Below are 21639 nucleotides of genomic sequence, written 5' to 3' on the forward strand. Positions count from 1 at the left end.
TTGAGTTTTTTCTATTTTCTGTTCTCCATTCCCTCACCATCTGTGTTTTCCTGATAAGCTGCTTGTTGATTTTAATTACGTTTATTTGTAGCTACAGAGACCCTCAAGGCTCTTTATCTCTTGACAAGCATATTCAGAAGAGCGGAGTACTAGATTATGACTCAGTGGGGGGTTGTGGAGACGAAGGTGGAGGGGCGCAGTACAGCGTATGGTGTTTTTTGGTTTATAGAAGAACACTGATTTTTGTGTCTTTAAAAAAAATATGTCGGTCCAGAACTACAAACTTTGACAAAACAAAGTCGATATTTTAGTTTTCAGTTTTAGTTTCATTCTGTTTTCTTGTTGAATGGAAGTATAGGCCGATGGCTTCTGATTTGTGCTATTGAAGTGTTGCAGGTGGCTCCTTTTGTGGCAGGGAATATTTATTGTGTGTAGTGTTTAATGACCTACCACATGGAAGCTAAGATTTGTGGTCCATTTTTTAAAGAACCCAGGCCTTCTCTCTGTCTCCAATTGCTGGGTGCTTTTCTAAGGGGCTGGAATTATGGTTATGAGCACCACTGCAGTTTAGTGAATTTGTTATGGTACAAGTTGAGAAGTTAAAGAGCGTTCAAAATCAGACCCAGCATGGAGGCAAACCAGAGTGTGTGTGGCAAATTTATCACCATGGATAAGCATGGATAAGGCAGGGAAAGGGGAGTTGAAATATATTCTTGTTAGTGTTCATACTTTTTCTAAACTAACCAAGGGAGTTATTTGGGCATATACTGTCATACTCAGTTGTATTATCTATATGAATTTAGTTATTCTGTATTTGAATGGAATACTGTTGTTCAGGTGTTCGGTGAACAACACACACATTTCAAATGGAGATGGATAATAATAGTTAGATATGTGTGAAGGTTGTTGGCTTTGCGAGGCGGTAGTGTACCTCCCTTAATGAAATCAGACGACCATTCATAATGGAATAGGTTTGGGCCAAATTTTCTGCGCAACAAGAAACCACAGACGCTTCCAATCCCTTTTGACCTGAGTTCATTAAACCATGAAAGACAAGTGGGTTAACTTCGCTGCTGGGAACTTGCGAGACCTCACAAAAAGCTGTAGTTGTCAGTTAAGTCCACCCCTGTAAATAGTGTTGTTTGGAGAGCCCCAGTAAATGCTCAGATGATGAGGTCAGCTCCTATCAATCTCTTAAAGCAGAATAAGATGTTAACTGAAAGCGGGTGACTAATTCAGTCGAGTTTCTGTTCCTAGAAACAAACATTTACCCACCTGTTGTAGATTGCTTGACTAAGTAGGATGAGAAGCACCAGCCAGTAAGACCTGCCTTGACAAATCCATAGATTAGGATCTGTATGTTCAAGTTAGCTGCTATGGTGCACAGTTATATTTTTCAGCAATACCAACAAACTTACCCACTATATAGTATTGTTCTTTTATCTCTTGAACAAAAAAAAAATACAATAAATGAAAGTAAACATAATTCCATGATTACACAGTAGAATGTGTATTATAATGTTAATTCAAATGTAAACACAAAACAGAAATATTTAAAGTACTTGTTTTTATCGTCATACTTAAAGGCCCTTTATGTCTTCAGCCAAAGTATGCTAATACATGTTGTTCATTTCCAGCAGCTGGTTCTCCGTGAGTAATTGGCTATGTGCACAGTGTCTAATGCTGTAGGCATGTGGGAGTTTCGTGGTGGTGAATGCGAAACTTGGAGCCCCTTATTGTTAATGTAGTGTGGGCAGATACAGGGATAATGGTTCTCTGCACTATAGATCAATGACAAAAACAAAAGCTTGCTGTTTTGGACTGTTTCTTGTCTATGAAACTCATGCATTATCCAGCAATACATCATTTTTAGTCCTAAGCAAAACAAGGTGACATTAGAAAGAGTTCAGGCTTGTACAGGTAATTTAACATTGGGGCACTGGCTTTCATTAGGAAGTGGTGGGGTAAGAGATGATCAAGAGAGATGTCTAAACCATTTAAGCACTTATTCATGATTAATTTGTTTTATAATGACTTGGACTGGAAGAAATTGACAGTACAAAAGTTATTTATTGTTATTTTTTTACAAACTGAGGTGTCTTTTTTTTGTTTCTAAGTAGGCTTTATAAAAGTACTGTATATAAGTTTATTAGTATCAGAAAACTGATGATTAGAAGTGATCGTTTAGAGATTGGCTAGATCAAAAACTTAGACAGTGAATAGATCCTGTAGATTAGATTACAGGCTGAGCATCCCTCAGGATTAGGCTTGTCTGGAAGGGGCTGTATTAACTGCCACTGGGCCCTGTTTGCTGAAAGATTTGTGGATAGGGAAGCTTTAAGGAATGAGGAGCCTACTTCTCACCAGCTCCCTATGGCTTTGTATTAAGATTACCTGAATGTTTATTATTTTATATATATATAAATATATTATATATATATATATATATATAATAAAATGCATTTGGGGTTCAAATCATCATTTTAACGATGTATCCATTCATTTTTTTTTCAAAATTTGTAAAGCTGTTTCTCCAAAGTCTCATCAATCAAAAACACTATAAGTTGCCATTTCAAGTAAGATTCACATGATATTATTTGCATACAGTTTTGAAATACAGACAGTTACTTTCTTTAAACACTATTCAGTCTGAAGCTGAAATTGATTAGAAATTATTGCCTTGTGCCTACAGACAATTTTTATGTACTTCTTAGTTCACCCATTACTTGTAATGTAAAAGTATCAACGACTGAATGTGGAACACGGTTTTCTTTTCTGTAGCCATTTACCTATTTCATAGTGGTTTTGTTTGAATGTCTTTTTTTATGACAAGCTTTACATCCATTGTCTTGTTTTTAATGTGAAAATGATATTTCATTACTAAGTAACTGCCTGGAATTTTCTTAATTCTGTCATCTGCACATGTGGGATTGAGGAATTCAGGTCTGTCACACTAAGGATGCCTGGGTTTCTGCTAGATCTTTCATCAGACAGACGGCTTGTTTATCACTTGTTGATGGTTACCTCGCCAACTGTGGGGGTCTGTGAGGCTCTTTCTTACCATGTACAATCCTAAACATGAAAGGTATGCTGAAATGAAAGATGGACCTTTAGTACACGTTTGATTTCTTTATATGTTTTCCCTCAAAGTCTAATTTAATTTTGCCTGGCTATTGAACAATGTGAAATCAAACTGTGTCCTTTGGTTTCAAACTCCGAAAAACAAAATGGCTGCCTGCCAGCTTGCAATCTTTGATTAAAGCAGTTTGCCTACAGAGTTTCAAAGTTATTCTGCCCAGTGTTTGAATTTGAGCAGGGGCACTGCCCTTACTGGGTTATTTTATCATAACTGTTCTCTCAGGGCTGTTGTTGTAAATTAAGTTTAATTGTACAATATCCAGCAGTGCTCTTAAAGAGATGGTACTATTTAAGCAATACTTACCAGCAAGCTTTCCTAAAATATGATGGAGACCAGTGCTAAACTGTATTTATCAGAGGGGAAACGAGGAGTACAGTGTGACGTTCATGACTGGTTATCGTCAGGAGAGGCGTATGGGGGCTGGATACCCACCAAGCTGTACCATCAGTTGTGCATAATTATGCTAAACTTCTTATTTGAAACATTAAAAGGCCGAAGTTTGATGTAGGGTAAACAAAACGTGAACAGACTGAGCGTGAAGCGTGGCTGGGGCTATATTGCATCTGACCTTCGGGGTGAGAGTAGACGTGGGGTGTCTGAGAGACCAAGCGTTTCTGATGGGGATGAGCCTCTTCAGAATTATCCCGGTGGAAATAATGCCCGTGCAGCAAATATCAAGTGTTGTCCTTGATCCCATTGTTGTGACAGCGATAATTTATCACAGGATAAAATCTGCATTATTCATAATGGATTTTAAATGAGCCTGACCTTTTCCAGGCAGGGCATAAAGACGTTAAAGACTTTGAAAGTAGGTTGACACATGTAATAATTAAAACCCATTCTCTGCGGGATAAAAACCAATATAATAGGAGATAAGTAGATTTTCCCTACACTATGATGTTTAGTTAAATCGGCTTGCATTTGGTGTTATAAAAGAAAATAAACGGTGATAAGTAATAACTTTTTTTATTTATTGTCTACATTTGGGAGAGGTGGTTGTGTTTTCTCCAGTAAACATCTATATTTGGTTTATTGTTTTCTGTAAAATGACACCTAATTTGTCTTAATTTGTTCTCCACGTGTTTACAATAGACATCATGTTATGCATTTATTAAGAATACCAATTACTTAATCACTGTGAAGCAGTGTGGGATAATATTGAAAAGACCTATAGGAAAGAGAGGGAGATCAGTACTAAACAATGAGGTATCCATTTTTTTAATTATTAGTATGCGTCAATGGTCTGCTATTGAATATTAGCTGGAACTGACACAGCTTGGATCTGATCCCACAAGACTTGGAAAAACAAACAAACAATCAATCAAACAAATAACTCCTCATGGATCAGTCTGCACATTATCAAACTATCTGTTTTCTGTCTCGGCAAAGAAGAGCCTCCTTCAGGAACGTTGCAGGCATATTAAGCAGAAAATGAAAAAGCGTAAGCTCTCGCTACTGAGGCTAAGCTGCACATGTTGGCTGCTGCTTGCTGCTCTGTGGGAGTTTCAGTTCTCTGAAATGAAGCATAGTTGGAATACCAGCTCTCAGTTTTCCATACAAACAGGGGATCAGCAGAGAAAGGTTAGCCGTCTCCTCTCGGTGACGGACGGCTTAGCAGGAAAAGAAAGAGAGAGAACAAATTCTTGATTACAGAAAAACAAACATTTTGGCATGATGTGTTTTAAAAAGTGTGTTAGTGACACTCACAGTAGTAGAACTGAAAGAAAAGTGGTGTTAATGCATATCTGATTGCAGCTGTAAGTGCGGTCTCACAGACATTTAGAGGTGTTTATAGATTCCCAATGTTTTTCCCCAGCCGTGCATATTGATCTGTTTGTTTCCAATTTCATAATGTCAAAATATGGGACTGCTATTAATCGGTCAGACTGTGTAGAATGCACTTGCAAAAACGTTATATTCAGTGTATATTTTTGTTTTTTAAAGTTGCAACAGCAAACCCACATCCTTTAGCTGCCCACCAGTGCTTACGCAGGTGAAAGCATTGCATCATCTTGCGGCAATATATTGAACAACTGCTCTGTTATGTACATTTTATTACAAAGAAAAAAATAATCATAGTCTGGCAAAGGCTTGATGTTAAATTAATTGATAAATATAAATCAGACTTAACAAACATGCAGAGAAACACAAAAAACTTTCCCTGCAAATTGTTTAACGGTCATTTAATGCTTGCATGCAAATCAGTAACCTGTTCTTTTATTATTGTGATGAAAAGCTAGTGGATTGGGGCAGGCCTGAGACCTACAGTGAAGGTGCATTGCCTTTGGGAAGGCTTTTAATGGTTTCCTTTTGTTGATGGTCATGGGAAAGGGCACTTCAGAGGTGAAGCAGCAGGGTTGCTTCTGCAGGGGAAGTCCACAAGGCAAGGTTCACTTCTTTACAAGCACCGTGTAATCTTCTAATCCCGGTTTTGGGCTGTGGGGGCTCCTAGGTGGCCTGCTTAATTCACTGAGGTGGATCAGTCCAGAGAGGAAGAACCAGGCAGGGCCGCCAATGGACGATTACTCCAGGAAAGAATGAAATGTGTTAAAGGTTAAGTGTTTACATTTTTCCTGCCTTTTAAGAGCAGACTATAAAGGTTAATTTTATTGATTCTGAGAGCCTGCCAGGTCCATTCATTAGGTCACACTTCTCAGGGCGCGTACAATGCCGAGTACTTTAAATCACTTCATAATTACCCGAGTTGTAAACTGTGTTGGCTGGCTGCAAAGGTGCAACTATTTAAACTGTCAGCTACAGTGTTTAATCCTAGCCTGGCCAGCGGAGGCCACAGGAGTTTTTATTTTCTAAAGAAGAAAGTGAATGGTATACTAGAATATACTGATGTCATTGTGATCGCTATTGTCCTACAAAGTTCTGTAGAACCGCTTCTAATGTATAAGACTCAAAAAATGTAGGCCAGTTATTGCAACTACTTATTTTCTCTTCTTTTACAATATTTAGGTTAACCAGGCCTCCCATTAGTTGATGGGGCCTTCAGATAACTCTGACAGATTAGCCTGCTATTCGTGATTTGCAGACTCCTTCCCTTATTAGGCTAAAGGGTTATTTATGCTGCCTTTTCCGGGAGAATGTTTTGTCGCAACTCTGTATTTATCATTCTATTTGTTTATCCACACTTTGTGCATGCAATGCAGTTAATGGTTTAAATGGTTCATCTCCTGCCCCTCCTTTAAGGTTTGAGTAAGAATTTGCTAAAACTTTGGTCAGGTTCATGCTTTAATATTTTACACTACATTTGGTTTCTATGATTCTTTGTAAAAGAAAATCTACCCTGTTCCTAATGTATATTTTAGTTGTGTTCATATGTGGGAACTGCTCTGGGTGTGGAAAGGAATGTCTTCCAGGGGAGGGGGAGGTTTCAAAGAAACTGTGGTTCTTGGGAGTTCCACTTGGCCTCTTGTTTTGGGATGTGAGGCCTGGAGTTGAGAATCCCAGAGCAGAAGGGTAAAATTAGTCACGCAGTGATTGCATTTTTCTGGAATGGGATCCTTTTGTGAAAGGAATATACTTTCTGGATTTCTGTTTGTTTTGCTTTTCAGAATTTTGATGGAAAATCGTTTGCATTTTCTACCTTTCTTATAAATCTGAAGAGGATTAGTAAATGTCCTTGGTTCTTTTGACACAGCATGATGTTACTGTAGCACATGTACACACAATCCATGAATAGCTGATGTGAATGCATCTGTTAAGTGCGGTCACAAACATTCAGAGGCGGTTATGGATTTCTTTTAAAGCTCATTGATTTTCTCCAGCTGTGCATATTGATCTGTTTTTTTTTTTTTTTTTTCATAATGTCTTACAGTACAGTTTTAAACCCAAAACAAAGTAGTCAAGTTTTATTTAAACTCATACATTTTTGTATTAAATTCTGAAATGCATTAAAAAACGTTTTTGTTGTTGTTTTATGTACAACGTGAGAGAATGTAAATGCTAAAACGGCTTCATTTATTTTACCTCAAAATCATAGAACAGTGTTCGTTGAAACTAAGTGTAGAAGTAAACCGACATCCCTGGTGTTAACATTATATAATTTTTTCAGTATGTATTTAACTAAAAGGCCTAACAAAAACTGGAATTGATACCTTATGATTTATTTTTGGAGGTAATACTTTCTAGTGTGCTGTTTTTACTCTCAGAAATGTGTTGAAGCACAAATAATATATTCTTCCCATGATTAAAATGCATGATTGAACATAGCTAGGATCACACAGAAAAGAATTTGAGGTAAAAAGGAATTCAGCACATTCATTCTTAGATTATTAAATGACATGCAGTTCAATTAGACTGACACCAAGTTAAAACCTTCTGACATTTGGTAAATATGCTTCAAAAGGCAGGTGCTGTTGTCTTGAAAAATTTACTTAATTCTGCATCCAGCACATGGGAACATTGTCTCTGACGTTCTGCTCTTATTACTGATTTACATTTCATAGTGGAAAATTGATCGAAATTAAATTACATTACATTTCGGCATTACAAAGAGGGATGAAAATGTTAATGTTGTGTCATGTCAGAAACTCCCTGGCTGCTATAAAGTGTGAGGTTTAAAATAACAACATAGGGCCAGATTAAATCAAAACTTTGACCTACCTGCTAATAGAAAACTACAAACCTGTACATCACAGTGGTTACATTTATGATTAGAAGAAAGTGGCATCTTACTAAAAATGAAGCCGCAACTGAGTACAGTTCTGTAGTTTTCTATTAGCGGGTGGGTCAAAATTTTGATTTAATCCAGTCCATAGTGTCTATAAATGGACAGAAACTGAAATTGAACAAATCACATAAACAAAACCTTATCGATTCCATATTCTATAATGCAGCATTTCCTAGGGACAGTTCCACAGGGACTTAGTGTACGTTGTAATGGTTTACTGACCGAGAAATTACTTTTTCTTCTATAGAAATTAATTCTTAATTCTCATTAAAATCGGTGTTTCCCTCAATGTGCTTGTGAGAATTGGTTCATTTTCAGTTTGGAGAATTGTTTCAATAGCCAGCACGAGTGCAGTCGTAACAATATCAGTATGTAAAACCATAAGTTTATAGTAACTATAATATAAATTAGCGTCAAGAAGTCCTTCGTTGAAAGCCTAGTGAATTTAACCTCACTAAGTGCCATCCTTGTACCATAATTAAGCAGATATCAATTTCGAAAGGGCTTTTGAGAGTTTTAAAGTGCACCCTTGTGTATAGACAGGCTTGATTACAGCAGTGGGTAATGTGAATGAAATTGCCTTATTTATTTATTTTTAATCTCCTGTGATGGAATGTGGGGTTTCCATGACGCTAATTAACCAAAAATGTGGCATCAGCGCGGGCCGTACTCGCACGTCTTTATCTGCGAGACGCATGAGGTTCGGTGACCGTTCAGGACAACTCATTTTTCACACATGGAAGCAGACTGCTTTCAGTTTTCTGCGGCTTATGGCTGAATGGCAACTGGGATACAAAAACCAGGGGAGGACACCGAGTAGAAAGAATGGGATTTTACACTGAGCGCCTTGTCAATGCGACTCCGAATCCCATCCTCCTCTCCAAAGTAGTTTTTTTTTTTTTCCCTCTCCCCTTCTTCTGAGTGAAAGCTTGCACTTTGTGAGAACTCAATTTATTGTCCTATTAAAGCCCTATTTCTCAGGTCGATGAGACGACAGGCTACTATTTGCAAACGGCCCCTTGGACAAAGACAAGGTTTCTTAGTCAAACAGCCATTCTTGTGCCCGAAAGAAGTGTGTTTTACTTAGTAATTCCTGTTGCTTTTTCACATGGAAGTAGGCCTGGCCTATTGTATGCACCCTGAAAAGAGCCGCAAGGTTAAGTGATGATCTTATGTAGATTATGCTGTGCCCTGCTGGGATAGAAAACTACACTTTATGGCTTGCTAATTTTTTTTTTTTTTTGGACAGCATAAATTAAGACACTTTCTTTTTATGAGACACGTTTGTAGCTGCCCAGTGAAAGACTCTTCCTAGATTAAAATCTGTGTATCTCAAGATATTACATTGTGCAAGCACCCATCAACATGACTTTTTGTTAAAGTACTTACCTGACGTCCTTTTACAACTCTTATACTGTATCAGAAGTGGTTCATAACTAAAATCTACTGTACTGTTTTGTGTATTCTCTGTCTCACAATTGAGATATAGCTTAGACCTCTTTGCTATTATAATTTTACCTTCTATGTTAGTGACCCTCAACTGATTTTATCTAATGTTGGTATGCTAATGTGTGTACTCTAACTGTAAAAGTGGTCGGAAACAGTCTGAACCTGATACGGTAGTCGACCGAGACCATTGTGTCTAGGCTTTGTCTTTCTACTCAAACAGCCAAATTACAATATTCTGGTCAAGTATTTATTAGTTTTTGTAAAGAACAGAAAAATTTTAAAACTGCACAGAAGTAACATCAAAGTGGGCTGCCAAAACAAATAATTGCAACATTCACCACTGTTACTCAGCTTGTTACTTCATGGTATTTTCTTGTTGTTTCTTTCATGCTTTTGATTAAATCCTTTTCTTAATAATAGTTCTCAGTTAATCCCTTCCTTTTTAAAAGCATAAGAAACAGTCGCTTTGTTCTGCAAGTTTTGACTTATTCCCAACTCCCGATGCTGACCTGTTTCTGAGGTCAGTCTTTAGAAAGTGGGGTTCACCTGGGGTGTGCAGCTGCAGATTGCTGAATGTGCTCCGCCAGGAGGAACACTTTGACAGGGGCCTCGGAGAGCGAAAACGCTAGATCAGCACCATACAGGCATCGTCCTTTCTACAGCAGCCAAGAAGTTAACTCCTTTACTTCATCTAGAGAGACTAGGCTGTCTGTATTTATCTGGGGAAACGCAACTACTGTCAGCGATTTGTTAACGATTACCAAGTTTGAGGTGTGGCAATTTTTCTTTTTTAACAGAAGTGCTTCTTAGTAGTTACTTGTGTTTGAAAATGTCTTCACAGGAGACAGAAGCTCAATAATGTTGAGATGATCTAAAGAAACTGAAGTATTTTATCCCTTGTATTTTTTCCACATATTTTGTAGGCATTATTGCCTTCACAGGAAGTCACCCTGCACATAACGCACACAATTAGAGAGAGAAATCTCAGTTAGCGCAGTGTCTCGGATCCTTTACGCTACGCAGCCAGTTTGATTCTTCCAGACGCTCTGAGAAGTCTAAGAGAGCCCAGCGCTGAAACAAAAGGACATTTAATAAGAAAACAACAGGTAACTGAGCTGGAAGTGGATTTTATTGACACTTGATGAAGACAGATGGAGACAGTTGCCATAGAGTGGCGTATAACTCCAGAGGTCCTGTTGGGAGTCTGGCAAGGGCTGCTGGGAAGATGTTAATGTGCGGACTCTCTCTGCATGCTGGTCCCTCTGGTTCTGACAAAAGACAATCTGGCTAGAATTAAACATGCACACCTAGAGTTCAACATTTTGTTAACTTGTAATTAAAAATGATGTACATAGATATTTGTTTTCTTGAAGAACTGTTTTTATTCACAGTCTATCTTAGCAATTGTACTTGCTTTGTCCCTATCAATTTAATAGTATAATTTGGATTTATTTTTAACGTATATCTTAGTAGACTGATTTTTCAGAGGGGTTTTTCTTTCTTTCTTCCTTTTCTTTTTGAGTATTAAGTGAGGTCTGAGAAGTTTAGTGTGCATCATGACTGGATGGGGCAAAAAGCAGATTACTTTATTGATTGGCGAGGGCACAGGGCATGCTATTCAACTAATTCATTTAATCTACCTTTATTTTATACAAAGCTTTTTGATGATTGATGAAGTTCGGTTGATTTAAAAGAGAAATTGATTATTTGAAGTTGTGTGAAAGAGCAGATTTCTTAGATTTTAGAAACACAAAATAAATGTTATCTTACAGTAATTTCTCCTTTAAAGATACAACCATATTGTAGAAATGCTATTTCAGAGTTTGCTAAACTGTTTATGCAGTTTGTGTTGTATAGTGTACACAGGCTAGGTTTTGAACAGCAGGTAAATTGATTTACCCTGGTGAATATTGTCTTAAGAAATCATCTCATTATAGACGTTGCAGTTGGCGTATAATTGCTGAACACATTACAAAACCAGTACAGCATTTAAGTTTCCACATGCAATAAGATAACTTTGCAGATATGCAGCAAAGTGATTGAATTTCCTGAACAGAGAGCAGCTGTCATTGTCATGGTAGCCACTTCCACAACAGCATTAGTTCCACTACGGGCCCTTTTTGTCCTGTACCGAAAAAAAGGCCAAAAAAACTGGAGACTGCTGAAATCTCCCTGATCCCCTTTTCCATGAGCGCTGTAATCCTGTGCAGACTGTCAGCACAAATAGAGCTTTGATGCCAGCAGAAGCATGCTTGCGGTGCTTTACCTTGCAACAGCTATGTTTTCAAATGCAGAAAAGCAGACTGGGGGGGCGGGGGAGGGTGAGGGGGAGGGGGAGAAGAAATGTAATTATTTGGTGGGAAATTACAGATTTGTAAAGTTTGTCTCGGTGCCAAAATTCCTGATTAAGCCATCTAAGAGCTTTGTGTGGCCTATATCTTGAAACCTGTGTTCAACTGTGTCAGAAGGTTTGTTCAAAGCAAGTAAAATATGACTTAATCAAATATAAAGTAATGTGATGTCATTGACCAATAATGTAAATCAGCACTATGGAAGCTTTGAACCTTCTTTGTATGTGTTCAGAACCCTCAAAGGTCAAAATGTATCCTTCGTTCAGCTCTAGTAAAAACAATATATATGTTTGCTGACAGTTGCACCACAACTGTGGTGTACTAAACACTTTTGTGCTCCTCTTACACTTTTATGATACCAGAGAATACTGAATACCAAAGCTGATGTAGGCTACCTTGTCATGTTCTCGTCAAGCAAGCGTCATGCAGCGGCAGAGTAGTTGTGTTTATATTCTGGTGCAGTCATTTAGTGGTTTTGTCAAATCTCGTTTCAACACATTAAAGGTAAAGCATATCCTACTTCGTGGGCGTTTCAGTAGCGGTGTTTTTAGTCTTATTTCTGCTTTTAATAAAGAAGAACTGTGGCACTTGGCACACATGACAACGGGAAACTCTGAGCATGAGCAATTTGAGTAACCTTCTCTGGCTGCGGTTTTGTCATTTACAGAAAATCAGGGCTGTTCACATCAAGTCGTCCACGAGAGACTGGGCGAGCTGCTCCGCGTCCTGAGAGCCGTCATCAGTAAACATCAGACGCTCAACTCTGTTGACATTCTCAGCGCCGCCGGTACGGTCATTGCCAAAGTCAAAGGTGAGAAACGCATCATGATTCTGCAGTGTATTAACTAGTGCAGATTATGCTATCATTGTTACAGCACTTACATATTCAAGTCAATTACATTTACATGGACTATGCAATCTGTTCCAATCTCTATTGATTTTTCTTTTGTAATTGCTATTAAAAGGGTTTCCACTCTTGTTGTATTCCAAACATCCAATAATTATGTCATCAATGAGCAATAGTTCATTAAAAGTCGTGGTTTGCAAAATAATGACCACTACTTCTATAAAGTATGCTTCAGATTGTGCAGGTATTTTCTTTTGAACATTGCATAAAACCAAATACACAATGCTTAAAAATGAAATCCCCCAGGGTTTATAACGTTATCTTTGAAAGGCTACTAACTATATACATCTACCTTTCTCATTGAGTATAAATTCTTAGTACATCACTGAAAATACAGGCTTGAAAAGGAATGTAGTCTTACTGTGTCCATTAATGGCTATGAGAACAGGGAACATCACCTAGAGCAGTGTAACGTTTGTCACTTGTGGCTTATCCTACAGAATAGTAGGTAATAATAAATTAATCTATGTTTTAATAGAAAAGGCAACCACACAGTAAGGTTCCCAAATTTAAACGTGGAACTTCTAATCACTAAGTATACGGTATATTTTGAAAAGTGTTTCCCATGAGATAGCAGGTTTTTGTGGTTCAGTTCTCCCGTTGAAGTATTGAGCCTTGTGATGTTCATAGTAAGTTTAGTAAAGTAATCACAACATACAAGTTTTCCTACCACATATATGATGTTGTGTGCAGTGAAATGTGTGTGACTTCTGCCCAATAATTTATTTTCCTTTCCCCTGATTTTTTTTCAAACCACATTTAATATAATGCTTGTATTAGTCATATTAGTTACATTAGTAATATCTAAGACCTCTCCACATGCAATAGGCTGTTGTGTATGAAGGATCCTCCTTTGCAGATCAAAAAACAGTGAAGACAGTTTTATTCCTTCCCACAAGGGGGCTAAAACTCCCTGTCCAACATGGGTCCCTGTACACTCAAACTCCCCGTGTGTTGTTATTGTGACATTCAAAGAAAAACAAACAGAAAAGCTGTGTTAAATCCTTCATAGAGTATTCACTAGTGATGGGCGACAAAGGATCTGCCTTTGGTAAAATGTTATTTATGCCACATCTATGTTAGTGTGTTCAGAATAATTTAAACATGAATATTTTTTCTTTTGTACCTTTAAATATAATTTATCTTCTTCTTCACTTCTTTTATGTGGTTGACTTATAGGTCTTTTTTAATCTCTTGGGATCCATTTGATAGCTTCTTTTGTCAATCTATATACTGCGCGTCAATAGTATGTAGAAGAATGAATATGTTTGGCGAGTTGGGAAAGAACTTACTATGAATATCACAAGGCTATATACCTCAGGCATTTTGCCTATAATTATATTTAAAAAAAAGTATACAGTAACGTATGATAACCGCAATGCCGTAAGGTATCTAAACCATGGTAAACCCTAAAATCTGTGTTACATATTAGGGATGGGAGTGTGTGTATTTTAATATTTCTTAGCAGACGCCAATATCCAGGGTGACTTACAATATATCACATAATTTTGTTTATACATACAATTACCCATTTATACAGCTGTGTTTTTACAACAGCAGCGTCCCCCACCTGGGACTGAACCCACAACCCTCCACTCAGGTGTCCACAGCCCTGACCGATACACACACTGCTGCCTATGTATTTGTGTTTGTTATATATAAATCTGTGTATGGATTTATTTTTTGTTAAAACATTGTCCATATACATTTTTATACTGTAGCAGACTGATTCACTAGGATTACTAATAATTTTATTAATAATATATAATAAACAAATGAATAAATAATGAGTAATACATTTGATTTAGGCTACTGTCAACCAGAATGTCACCAGAATGAAAAATACATCTGCTAAAATACTGATTAGTTTTAGTTATTTATCTTATTTAATCTGGAATTGCATCATGTAAACAAACCGTTTGTGTGTGTATGTATTGGTCACTTGTGGTTGTTACAATCATTGTTAACGTGGGCTTTATCACCCTAACCTCAGGTCACAGTAAAACACGACCTTCATTTTAAATGCGACTGTGCTTTTTATGTTTTGCACCTGATGTGGTGGGTTTTAGTTTTCTTTTCAACCCCTGAAATTGAAATACTCTCTATAGGCTGTTCTCACGTATGTTTTTCTGAAAAACAATGCAGTTTTTCTAGATGATGTAGTTGCCATATTTGGCTTGTGAGGCATTTAATCAGAGCATTGTTGTGTGTAGACATGATGTGAACCTCAGGATGTCCTGGGGAAGACGTCACGACGGCAGCTCACTCTGGGCTGCAATGAACTGGTGCTGCTCTCATTCAAAAGGAGGGGAGACACCCGGCTGTGATTCTAGCCTTAAGAATAAAGAATTTCTACTCTACTTTTCTTGGCAAATATTGAGTTTCTGCCCTGTTTTTAAGTAGTATTCAGCAAGCTGAAATCTGGTGGATATTTTTTTTCCCTTTTTTGGCCTTTATTCTACAAAGATAATATTTTAAGAGACTTCAAAAGGCCTAGCACAAGATGTTTTTAGAGTTAGCCTTCCTGCAACAGGAAAAGTCAAAAATGGTCTCCTGAGCTGCTCAAATTCAGAGACTCGCAGGACGGGGAATTGCTCCAGTTGAACTATGGGCCACTTACCACAACGTGATTTGCTTTTTGGCGATAGAGCAGAGGGGCAGCTTATTTGAAGGTTGGTAAGTTGTCTGCTAAAGTTCGTTTCAATATCATATTGCGAGCGTTGAGTATTTCCTGTGACAGAGAACTCGCAGACAGGAAATGATTGGTTAAGTAGAGTTTTTTAAGTCTGTGATAATCTATTTGTGAGGTTCCTCAGAAATCTGTCTGCTTCTTCTATATATGGCTTTTTAGTAAAATATTTCTACAAATATATTTTTAGGAATCTTGAGTACTGAGATATTCCTTTTTCCCACGAGCTAAAAGTAGCTTCAAAATCTGTTTGTGTTGTTTTCCTGGGTCTTGCTTGGTGGGTGACCTTAATAATTTTTTTTACTGAATAATCTTTCTTTGTGGTTTATAAATTTCAAGTGAAGAACAGAGTCTGATGTTAGTTTCTTTCTCACAGATGGATGGGACACTATTTTTTGTGATCTAATACAAAAGGCATTTTTACGCCTTTAAAAAGCCCAACTGTGCCATCTATGCTCTGTGTACAGTGATTTCTTAAGTTGAAGAAAAAATGTTTTCAATCATCGTTTGTTGACATTGCAACTAGAATGGGAATGGTGTTTATTCGTTTTGTTATTGTCTTTGCATTTAGACTGACGTTCAGAAGTTGTTGTTTTTTTCTCTTCAGTTGTTTCAGTTACAAAGGAAGTTTATTGAAGACTCTCTGATTATAGGTTATTTACATTTTTTTTTTTCCCCATTAGAGTTGTTCAAGTCTCAGCAGGAAATTGATATTTTACAAGATTACAGCTGCAGATGAAACATGTAGATTAGCTTTCCATTATTCCCAGCAAAGTAAAAAGTCTGGTGGAGAAATGCTGTGCTAATTTTATTTATAGAAAAACCACCTTTTGAGCTTAGTGAGAAAATGTAAAATAAATGTTTAATAATAAACAAATGCCTTGTATTGTTTTGTGTTCTTCTCTGTATTAACTGAATTAATTAAATGAATGGTCCTTAGTCTTTTGTACAAGTGTCTAGACTATATTATCTAAATTTTAATTATCTTCTTTCAAAAGCATTTTAGTCATGAAAGCAAAGCCGTTTATGTCACTCTCAGGTGGTTTGTCACTTTGTACCAGGTGTGAACTTCAAGGAAGTGAATGAAGACAAGAAGCGAGAACTCTTTGGCGAGATATACTCTTCTATTGACACATTAGCATTTACATTTGGCAATGTGTAAGTATATATCTTAAATATTCTCCTTTTGTTGTACTATTCTTTTAAATATTTGACCAACCAACTTATTTCCTGTAGGACACTATTGTGTAATTGCCAGATGTTATAATACGCCAGTAGTGCTCTCTCTGGAGAAAAAACTCAGATACCTAATCTTGACTTATCCATTATTTGTATTTTATCACAGTATTAAACAGTTACTTTTGCATTGATGTTGGATATGAAGGAAGTTGATTTTAAAAAGTAATCCTTCACACTCATGATTTACACTGTACTAATCTGTTCCCCTCTCAGAGTGTCCGACTTCCTTATGGGAGATGTAGACAGTGGTTCAGCACTGGGGCTCCCCCAGACTCGGAGAAGTCGGGTAATCTTTCATTTTAAATAACTGTTTTGTAAGAGATGTGTACACTTATGCCACTCTTCCGTAAGCCACCAAATTGTTGCAGCTGGATTTGTCATCATCATCTTTTAAAGACGCATTAATGAATGTCCAGAGAACTTCCATTTTGTGAAAAAAGTAATTTCAGATACGTACCTTGTGATAATGACGAAGGGCTCCTTGATTAAATAGTGAAGGGACTGAGATTTAATAGTTTATTGTTCACTCTTCAAACATTTATATACAAAGAGAACAGAGAGAGACTAGCATTTGTCTAAATTCTTCATTTGAAATGGGCCTAATTTGTTTGACTGATTCTCAGGCTGTGGCTGGACAATTTTACTCATTATCCCTCCCCCCCGCCCCCATTTTTCATTTCAAACAGTCTTTTGAGAATATCTCAGTGGATTCTGCAGGATCAGTTCCTGAGAAAGATGATCTTCAAGGTAAGGATTTTGCTCTAACATAATAAATTGAATTCACTGATTTCACTGTTAGTTTCCCCCCAGAAATATTAAATGTGTGTACTGTGTTATAATGTTAGAAATCATGCTGCTTAAGTTAACCATTTGTATTGTGAAAGTACAAAGTGTGTAATCCTTACTTACTATAGTAGAAGATTGTGTTGAAGTGAACTAAACTCATACTATCTTCCCTTGCTATTATATAAAAAAGCTCAGTCATGTCTGCTTAGCATCAACTGGAATTAAGATGTACTTCAAGGTCAGAAGAGCTTTTCTCTCCCAAGCTGTTATGCCGGTCAGTGAGATTGCCAGCATGTTGAAGCCCTATTTTTTTACCCTTCCCAATCTCTATTCAGCATCCATTCGCGCCAAGGAGCTCGATCACATTCTGCTCAAAAATGACAGCGGGATCGAGTCGGCACTTCTGTACGCGAAGGCTTGGTCCAAGTATACCAAAGACGTTCTGGCTTGGGTGGAGAAACGGCTGAGCTTGGGTGAGTGACTTGTGCTGCTGTCTGAATCAATTTATCATGATTGGTTTAAACCCGTTCCTCGTATTCTGCCGCACAGGCCGTCAACAGTGTGCTTTCTGAATTAGTAATTGTGTCATGATGGTGATTAATACACTCGCTCCCGGAAAACTTTAGGCCTCTAAAGGTATTATTTTCTATGATTATTATTATTATTTTTTTTTTTTAACAACAACACATATGCTGAACTGTATGTCATTTTCACCAACATTTTTGTGAATGGCTGATTCTTGCAGATATCGAATGTGCAAAAAGTTCTGCAAAAATGGCTGAATCTGCAAGAAACCTTGCAAGTCAACAGGTAGATAATATATTTTCACTTTTTGCAAGTTTACATGATTTTTATATTTTTGAAGACTGCTTTTTACTTTTATTACTTACATTTGCTCAGCTAATGTAAAGTAAAATGGAGTGACTTTGTTTAGTCTATACTAAGTATACTAAGGCCATCTGCAAACCACTGTTAAACTGTTTTTATACATCTTTCAAAGCTTTTCTAATGACCATTTTGCTGATGTTTGTTTTTCGTATCTGTGTACTGGTTTAGGATTACATGCCATTCCGGGAAATTTATATCTCTGCATTTAAAAATGACATTGAATACAGTCAGCTTCTGCTTCAGACAGCAGGAGCCCTTCAGACAAACAAATTCATCCAGGTAAGAGTATTGATTTACTTTGGTTTGTTATTAAAAATATATTTAGTTTTTTTTTTTACTCATTCACAAGATGTTAAAGGTGTGGTTCAATTCAGGGACCTGCCAGTGGCTGTTTCACTGTGTTTGTTCGAGAGACGTCAGATACGTTTTTGTTTTAATCGAGTCTGACTACTTGCTCTGTCTTTCAGCCACTTCTGGCACGGAAGAATGAGCTCGATAAACTAAGGAAAGAAATCAAGGAGCTGTGGCAGAGGGAACAAAAGAAGACGGTTTGTTTGATTAAATTATACTTTTCCTTGGATAGGAGTTCGTTTAAAAATATATGAATACACATTTGTGTATTTGTGCTAGTATACCGTATTGTGTGTTTTTACGCTATATTGCAAAGCCTTTGTGGCAGCCTGTGAAGGATATGTAAGGTGGTTGGTTGGATGTCAGTGTATTATTATTTTTTGTTTTGCTGGATGTGAAGGGGTTGATATACAAATACGTTTAAAAAAAATTGGCGACAAATTTACCCTGTTTTTCTCCCTCTCCAAGCAATGGGGGAGGGGGCAGTGACTAACGAATAGATGGTTAATATATAAGTGGTGTACATTTTCTTTGAAACAGCAAGAAGCAGATAATGCCCTGAGAAAGGCCAAGCTCCTATATGCCCAGCGCCAGGAAGAGTACGAGAAAGCCAAGTTCTCCACGACGCGAATGGAAGAGGAGCAGCTGAGCGCGAGCACCGGAGGGAAACAGCTGGAGAAGAGGCGGCGACTGGAGGAGGAGGCTCTGCAGAAGGTCCTTATCAAACCAAGTTTATTATCTGACCACATTGCAACGGACACTACAGACTCTCAGTCCTCTCTGTTGAGGATCATTCATTACAATACATTTAACTGTATGCTAATAATATTCAAATGAAATTCAGATTTTTATATTCAGATTTTATAACAAAGAGATGTTCTCAAATCCGTGATTGTCATTTGTCACTGATCACTTGTTTTCAATGTTTTGTTTTCAAAGGCAGTTTTGGCTGAAATATATTTAAATTACAAGACAGGAATAAGATAAAAATAAGGGATTTAAAATGTACTAATGAAGGCCTAAATGTAATTTACTGCCATGTTGTCAGTTGCTTGTTTCAGAATGCCATTTTAGTCCGGTGTCTGTGCAGCTTTCATATTTGGTTTAAGAAGTCAGGGTACACTTTTAACGTTAGCGTTAACAATTTTTTTTTTTTACTGCACATGCTCTTGTTTTCCTTGATTTAGGCAGAAGAAGCTAATGACCAATATAAAGCCTGCATTGCAGATGCCAGTGAGAAGAGGAATGATCTGGAAAATGTCAAAAGCGACATTCTGATCCAAATTCGGGAACTGGTGTTTCAGTGTGATTTAACATTAAAAGCGGTAAGATAATCTAGCACTGCCTGGTTTTATATGAAGGTTTGGTTGATTCAGACATGACAGTAAAACTCTTTCAAGGTCCATAATTTTTTTTGTTTTCTTTTCCTCCACACAGGTCACTGTCAACTGGTTTCAGATGCAGCAAGCTCAGGTGGTTTCTCTCCCAGTGAACTACCAGTCTCTGTGTGAAAGTACAAAATTGTACGAACCCGGCCAGCGATACTCGGAGTTTGTCAGGAGCCTTCCCAAGGACATGGCCACATTAGAGCACTTCTCCTTTGAAAACCAAGGAACGCAAAGTGGGGGGTGAGAATGATTAAGATTAACATCAGCATTTCACTGGGACTCCCGTTTCTCCTTTGAATTTCCCCTGTGTGTGTGTGTGTGTGTGTGTGTGTGTGTGTGTGTGTGTGTGTGTGTGTGTGTGTGTGCCATATTGAAAAGTTGTGGTAATGAGGTATTTTGTTCCTTTTACAGGGACAATGAAATTGTTTAGGCCTAGCAGTTGTAGTGATGAATGCTTTTATTCACTGTATATATCATAAAGGTTGGCTTATGTTTCTGACTGACTTGAATGCTGGAGAAGTACGTCTCAGTGTTGTGGCAGTGCAGCAGTGTAGTAAACCTCAACTCAAAGTGAAAGAAAATGTCGGGAAAAGCCCTTCTCTTTCCTAAGATTAGTGTTTGCTTATCTGTCACATGCTGCTGAGTGTAGACATTCGTGAAAGAAAAAGTAACAATCGTGTGTGCGCCAGCAGGCCTTCCTCAGGAAATATCTGTGGTGAGAGCAGAAAGCTCCAGTCTCAGGCTTTTGTTTTCATTACTTGTTTCGTGCTGCAACTGCACCCTTTGACTTTTATTTTTTTTTAGTCAGAAAGAAAAATCTAGGCTGACTAGGCAAGCCACTAAGATTTCTGTTCTGCAAGCAGCAAATAAGTTTCACATATCACTAAGCACTGCTTTATTTAAAAAACACGATATTACAGTCGTGTACGGGCTGGAGAACCTGAACTTTTGTTGTTGTTTTTGTTGTTTATTATCATCATTACTTTCCTTTACATCTTGTTCATCAGCTACATTTTTATTTATTTTTATTATTTATATTATAAATGTATTTTAAACGCCAAAAGTATTATGGATGTTGTTTAGTTTGTTTTTAATTAACCTTTTGGCTCAGATTAGCTGCATGAGCACAATATGCCAATAATAATATTTTAAAATAGAACAGTATTTGTGATTTCTATCAGTTAATCTATTTTAGATTTTAATATAAAACTGCTTTTTATTTCCTCCCCATGAAATGTCCCTAAGGATATAGCGGATCACAATTTTGATTTTCTACATATAAAAAAAGAAAAAAGAAAATTTTAAATAATTATTTTCATCTCACAGGCTACCGTTTGGAAAAAGATCAGTGAACAGCGTACATTCCTCACATGGGAACCTGTCGCAGATGTCAGTCACCTCTGGGGATTTTCAAAGTGTGGACGAGGTCGAAAGTCCAGTCCATATGCGCACGGCGAAGATAGGAGAGAAGAGATCAAACAGCAGCACAGACATCCAAGGTATTCGCTTTAAAGAATGGCCTCCCCTGTAAAGAAAACAAGTCAGGCATCCTAAGTTCTTTGGCCAAAACTGCTTCTTTAAAAAAAAAAAAAAGGCTAAAATGTTAGTTCAGAAAAACTAGAAAAGGCCAAACTGATTCACAATAATCTCTAGAAGAGAATAAGTTACTATTAGAGATATTTAACAAGTAAATGCCATTGAAGGTATTATACAACACTGGTTTTGGCCCTGTAAAGTGTTACTGAGGGCTTTATCACAATTTTATGTTGAC

General features: G+C 37.3%; 1 protein-coding gene across 3 annotated transcripts in view; it reads left to right on the forward strand.

The window, feature by feature from the left end:
- LOC136714403 (rho GTPase-activating protein 29) overlaps positions 1-21639 on the forward strand; it is a 40960-nt gene that overhangs the window by 12335 nt on the left and 6986 nt on the right. Inside the window, exons 3-14 of one of the 3 annotated variants that reach the window (XM_066691897.1) lie at positions 12288-12431; positions 16278-16374; positions 16669-16741; positions 17142-17202; positions 17577-17714; positions 17987-18051; positions 18298-18408; positions 18597-18677; positions 19021-19194; positions 19668-19805; positions 19918-20108; positions 21195-21367. In XM_066691897.1, the coding sequence (XP_066547994.1) occupies positions 12288-12431; positions 16278-16374; positions 16669-16741; positions 17142-17202; positions 17577-17714; positions 17987-18051; positions 18298-18408; positions 18597-18677; positions 19021-19194; positions 19668-19805; positions 19918-20108; positions 21195-21367 (1446 nt within the window). Of the gene's footprint in view, positions 1-12287; positions 12432-14809; positions 15204-16277; positions 16375-16668; positions 16742-17141; positions 17203-17576; positions 17715-17986; positions 18052-18297; positions 18409-18596; positions 18678-19020; positions 19195-19667; positions 19806-19917; positions 20109-21194; positions 21368-21639 lie in introns of those variants that run through there. The other 2 variants (XM_066691899.1, XM_066691898.1) reach the window with 2 other exon arrangements.

Source organism: Amia ocellicauda, chromosome 19, assembly GCF_036373705.1.
Source record: "Amia ocellicauda isolate fAmiCal2 chromosome 19, fAmiCal2.hap1, whole genome shotgun sequence".
Classification (NCBI taxonomy): Eukaryota; Metazoa; Chordata; class Actinopteri; order Amiiformes; family Amiidae; genus Amia; species Amia ocellicauda.